The sequence below is a fragment of the Streptopelia decaocto genome (assembly GCF_964273445.1).
Source record: "Streptopelia decaocto genome assembly, chromosome: Z".
In the NCBI taxonomy this organism is placed as follows: Eukaryota; Metazoa; Chordata; class Aves; order Columbiformes; family Columbidae; genus Streptopelia; species Streptopelia decaocto.
Window position 1 is genome coordinate 26,494,043 of NC_138657.1, and position 6,155 is coordinate 26,500,197.

General features: G+C 44.2%; 1 protein-coding gene across 4 annotated transcripts in view; it reads right to left on the minus strand.

The window, feature by feature from the left end:
- MAMDC2 (MAM domain containing 2) overlaps positions 1-5,590 on the minus strand; it is a 64,474-nt gene extending 58,884 nt beyond the window's left edge. For 3 of the 4 annotated variants that reach the window (XM_082075740.1, XM_082075738.1, XM_082075739.1), the window contains exons 1-2: positions 5,440-5,590; positions 5,183-5,296 (exon numbers count right to left, since the gene is read on the minus strand). In XM_082075740.1, the coding sequence (XP_081931866.1) occupies positions 5,183-5,296; positions 5,440-5,470 (145 nt within the window). In that variant the 5' untranslated portion in view covers positions 5,471-5,590. The remainder of the gene's footprint in view (positions 1-5,182; positions 5,297-5,439) is intronic. The other variant, XM_082075737.1, reaches the window with a different exon arrangement.
- Positions 5,591-6,155: the final 565 nt, after the last annotated feature.

Here is a 6,155-nt window from a genome sequence, read left to right on the forward strand (position 1 = left end):
ATGGCACAGCTGTAAATACAAGCCATTTAGATGGTATGCAGGCCATGTTTAGATTTGAGATTCCTTATGCTGCTGCTCTCATGCCTGACTTATCTGATGCCCTGGGATGGCTGTCGTGCCTCTTGAAATAATTTTCCATTTTAAAACCATTTTGAAGCATAGCTATGTGATAAGTATGTCCCAGAAGACAAACTTCAGTTTCCTGATGCTGCTGTCGGTGATGTTGCTTGCTTACCTGCTTATCATAAACTGTTACCCGGTGGATGCCCATTTTGAGTGTGTCACAGAAACAGTCTTGGACTAATGCAGCAAAAAGTAGGGATGTTTTAAGGAGAAGAAAATCAGCATATTTTAAAATACATGATTATTTATTACATCACTCATCTGAATGAAATCTATTTCTTTTTAAGGATGAGTGCCCTTTGGAATAGTGTAGGAAGAGAAAACATAATTAAAAACTTTGAAACGTATACTATTAAAATATAAACTTGGAGACATGAAATTAGAGGCAATACACACCTCCAGAATTTTAGAAGGAAAGCAACACACGCAAAATTTGCATTTAAAGCTGCCAATAATGATGTGAGAGCCAGATGCATATGGCTGTATCAACTACCAGTTATAGCTTTAGCAGCTCAGTGCCACATAGCTCATTATAGCAGATAGACATGGAAAGTTGTTTGACAACACTCCACAGAAGAGTAAATGTGATAAGGAGACAACTGTACAAAACCAGTTGCCACCACTACTAAAATAGCTCCAAGACGAATGCAATTGCCAGTGTGTGGGCACATTTAACAATGATAACTTGCTTTCTGGAACACGTTGCTCATATAAACAACCTATCTTCCCTATACTTTGCAATGGTAATAGAGAAATTTCTGACCTCATGATTAAATCCAGGCAAAGAGATGTAGCACAGCAAACTTCATTAGTGCAAATTTGAGCTGACAGACAAATGCACATTATTTCTAGCTCTATTAAAATGGTCTCTGTTAAAATGAAGGGAGAAGCAAACATACCCACAGACACAGGCACACAAAATGCTGTACAGCTATTCTTGGCAAAAATGTAAACATTGTCCAGAGTCACAGAAAAGATGTGCTACAATTATTTTGTCTAATGAAACTTATCTGTAATAATCCTATGAACAGCATGTTCTCACAGTCAGGTTAAGGCTTGTTCTGTGCTAGACAGAGCTGTGAGGAAAGCACAAAAGGCCAAAATCCAACCCTGCAGAACCACCACAATTGACACAAGGCTGTGTTTCCTACTCCTGTTTCAAGGGGGTCTACATGGCTTTATTACTCTACTCAGGATTACTGCCTACTACATATAGCATTTTCCTTTGGTTTAAAGTGTGAAGAAAGTAATCTGCTTGGTGAAGAAGATCATTAAACTTACAAAGCACGTGGGTCCTCTGGTTAAACAGAATCTCAAGATTATTTTATTAAATCTTATCACACAAAGTTGGACAGCATGTATTAAAATGGACAAGGTGTTTCCATTGCAGCAAATACTGCTGACACAGAAGTAAATACCTGTGGAAACCAGCCACTATGTACCTGCAAAGCTTTATGCCGCAACATAACTAGACCTGAATTCATGCTACATATACTTGTAGGTGTTAGTGGTAAGCAACATGGAATTCCAGCTCTTCAACTATCTCTAAATATTTATACCATTTGTAATGAATATAGATCTGCTTTCTAAATTTCTCATCCATTAGTTGAGTCCAAGGAGTTTGATCTTTGTCTTATATTCCATATCTGGATTTTAAGATATAAATTATCCATTCAGAGGCATCAAGAATGCAGGAATATTTATGGGAGCATGCCTACACCTCTGAAGTTAAAACTGACTATTGACACCTTGGCTTATGTGTACTAGCAAATCACTTAATGCTTGCAGAGCTTGGTCCATTGATCCCACACAAATTCATCTGTTGCTCATCCGATTTCAGAACCAGAATTATGTGATGATACCCTTTTCCTGAGCAACAACATTACTGTGTTTCTTGTGTAGCTGGTATCCAACAATCACCCACTTCATGAAGCACATCACGTTTGCACGGGATTTCCCAGCTGACACTGAAAACAGAACTGGCACATTAGGAAACTTGCTGCCTCAAGCATGATGCTATATTTACCTAGCCTGGGCCATGACCTCAGCTGGGCGTGCTTCTCAGCCATGGGTAAGCTCGCAAGAAGTTTATATCCTCGGCTGTTTCAATATTGTACATTTTCCTTTGCACAGTAATTGTCTGCTAAAAACCATTACAGCTCTAAAATGCAAACACCAAGTTAGCGGATGACTGACTCAAAAAGCTAACAGTTAAAAAGCGCACTTTGATGTTTATACTTGAAGGTATTATTGATGAATTCAGAGCCATGTGAGAAAGCTTGAGCCTTACAGAGGGTTTCAGTGAAGCAGAAGTTTATGGGAGCCAAGGTCCACGTGACAGATATTATGGTAAAATGCCTGATTTGTTTATTGTGTAGCTGGTATCCCATAAACATCCACTTCTTCAAGGCCAGATTTGCCAGTCTAGAGTAAAGCAGTAAAGAGTGAAACAGTTACGTGTCTTTGCATTGACTGTTTTGATTTTCCTTTTACACACGACTAAAATGTGCCCTAAAATGCCAGTCAGCTACACGTATCAAAACTTCAACTTAAAAAAAAAATCAAAATATTTTCAATAATAAAAGTGATGAAATTAAACACACAAAAAAAAACCTCTCTTATCCCAGAACTACCAGAATACTCAAGAGAAGCCAGGAACATTTTAAAAAGCAGTTGAACCATAGAAACATACTGGTTTAAGTGGGAATGCATAGATGTAAACAAAAGTAAAATTTAGCCTCACTCTTCCTTTCTGTGCCTTGCTCTTCAGAAGATATCAGCTTCCTTGGCAACTGGGCAGAAAACTTTCAAGTATGGAGTGGAAATTTCTGGGCAGGACTTTAGTTATATTTACATCATCTTGACAGTTTGGCACAAGACCTCACTATTGAAAGATTTAAAAGATGAAAGAACTTGTACTGCAAGTCAGATAATCCCTGTAAGATGACTGCTGTATATAGCTCTATTATTACAAATAATATTTTGAAATAACAATTTTGAAGCAATGCAAGGAGAAGCGAACAATTCAAAACTAAGCTGTCACTCCCATCCTTAACTTTCTCTGTTGTCCCAGTAAATTACCACATTGATGTACACCAACCTGCAAATACCAGGACCTGGCGCTGCCAAAAGGAACATGGTTTTACTAGCTAAAAAAGAGCATCTAAGGAAGACTGGTTTTGCACACCTGCTACATAGATTTGAATGAACTATGTTCAACTAGATTTAGTTATGATTCCATGAATGTATTTCTGAAGAGGCTAATACATTGTGTGCCAAATGTTTGCATGGAACGACTTACTATGATTAAATTGCAGACTGCACAGAAAAGGCTTATGATGGAAATGCTGACATAACTATGCCTATTAAGAGAGGTGGTACACCACATATCCTCCCAGGGTTTAACAGTTCAGTTATATATCTCTGAAAAACAAGACATACAATTACAGAAGCCGTGTAGATGCTTATGGTCACATAGAAAAATCAAACTACTACAAGCAGGATAGTATTGCATGGACCAAAAAAAAAAAAAAAAGTAGTCTGCTGCTGATCCAAATCTCTGATAAAGTTTCCCTGTTTCTTGAAGCACTGTAGCAAGGATGTGCATAACACAATGCGCATCCATTTCTGCAGTTATTACTCCTACAATCTTACAGTCCCTTGGAGCTGCATCAGTACCACGACCATGTCACACCCCATTAATCACAAGGAGGAAGTGCTGCTTCCAAGACAGGTAGCTTAAGGGGGCATAGTGTTAAAAGGCATAGCTGGGAAAGCAGAGATGGCTACTAAATTTCCACTAGTATATTTAAAAAATCTATGTATGTTTAAATTATATAAAAAAGGAGAAAAAAGCAATTTTTTTAATCAGAACATCCCGACAGCCTTTTCTAAATTAACACTCTTTGTATGTTCTCAAACACTAACGTTTAATCTGAAAATTAACAATTAAAGATGGGTTACTTTGCAGATGTAAGAACTGGGTACAAATCAGAAAAAAAGAAAAAAGCTTTATTATCAACTGAGTAACAAGTGGGATGACAAAACTGGACCAGCCAGTTTTGAATGGAGCACTGATGAGGGGTAATAAATAGTGTCTGTCTCTTTGTATCTGTACTCATCTCTTCATTATTCTTGGCACCTGTTTTGGACCTTTAAAGCTTTGAAAACACATATCCTCTTCCACTGTGTAAGCACAACTTTCAGTTAATGAATTACATTGTGGCCAAAACATAACCAAAACTAAATTATTTTATTACACAGTTATAACCATGTTGTATTTATTTTTGTTTTGTCTTTGGTTTGTTCATACTGATTCTGTCAAAAATGGGAGCCTACCCTAGAAACTTAACAGGAGTTACACTTGCATGGAAACTCTGTACAGTGACAGGATTTTGTTCTCTCTTTCAATGGCAGTGAAGTCTAATTAACTGAAAGACTAATGCTTATCTTTTTCCTATCGAACTGTAGGTATCATACAATGGAGAAAAATCTTAACTGAACGTGTTGTAAAGATACTGTTCAAAAAGATTTTATCCTGCCCTGAAAATGCATCCACTTCTAGAATAGAACCCAAAATATATTTAGGAAAAAATAAATGCAGCTTAATAGGAATTTGACAGATGTGTTATTTTCTGGGAAGAGGATAAATTAACTACGGCAGATTTGCTAAAATACACCTTTTCCCAACAGAAAGTGAAAGCAATAGGAAGGCGGTTCCTGGGGCATCCTGCAGAAACCTGCGGAGAGACCTGCGCCTGGGGCCCCCGGACGGCTCCCCGCAGCGCCTGCCGATCACTTGTCCCGGCACTGACACCCAGACACCGAAACTGCACACGGGAGGGCTCTGGTGGCCGCCGCTTCCCCGGGAAGCTTCAGCGGCGCGTTCCCGCCGGGTGGCAGCGGCACTCCGGGATGCCACCCGCGGAGCGCTGCGCGCCGCCACCGCGGTCGAGGGCAGCAGCGGCGCCCGTGGGGCAACAGCGGTGCCGGGGGGTGGGCTGTATGCCCGAGGGAAGCTGCACGCCCGGCGGTGGGTTGTACACAGCAACGCTCCTACCTTCGCTGTGCAGTGCCCAGGGCAGATATGCGTAGTCCCACTGGTATCCGCAAGCGCTGTCCTCGAAGGCGCACGACCCGGGGGAGAGCAAGGCGGCCCCGGCGAGCCGCAGAGCTGCAAGGAAGAAGCGAGTCCCGGTCACTGCACGGCCGGCCCGGGTGCCGCGGGCCGGGAGCCACCGCCAACCCCGGAGCAGCGCCCACCCCGCGCCCCGGGCTGGCGCGGGGCGTAGCGGCGCGTCCCCCGCCGCCGCTTACCGTGCGCGGCGAGGAGGCAGAGCCGCAGCATCTTCCGCGCCGGGGAAGCCGGGGCTGGCGGCGGCGGGGCGGGCGGGCGCGGAGGCCGGGAGCGCGGGGGCGCGGCCGCGCCGAGCCCGGGGCTGCGGCGGCGGCGGGGCTGAGCGCGGCCCCTCGGCACCCCGGCGGGGCGCAGGGAGGAGAGTGCGGCCACGGGAGGGCAGGGGAGGGGCGGGGAGGGCCCCTGGGCACCCCGAGTGGGCGGCCCGTCCCACCCCCGGCGCGGAGCGAGGTCGGCCCCGGCCGGTTGCCCAAGGACGAGAAGGCTGGGGCTGCAGTGACCTCGAGGATGGAGGCACCGCTGTCTCTCCGTGCAACCTGCTGAAGTGCATCACCCCTTTACAGTAAAAATGTGCTTTCTTGTGTTTAAGTGGATTCTGCTGTGTTTCAGTTTGTGCGCAGTGCTCCCATCACCGTGTACCACTAGAAGAGCCTGGCTCCATCTGATGTACTCCCCAGTCAAGTATTTGTGAGATGCCCATTAACACCTATCTGCAGAGAACAAAGTGGCTCCGACCCCACCGAGGTTCCTGTGCCCCCACAACCAGCCCTGCCATTCTTCCCTGCCACAAAACCTGCCATATCAGAGGGCCATGACAAGGTGCCCTTGCTCTTTTGGAAAAGTGCAGCACCTCCTTGCAGGACAAGGGCTCCAGCCCAACTGCCTCTATGTCCTC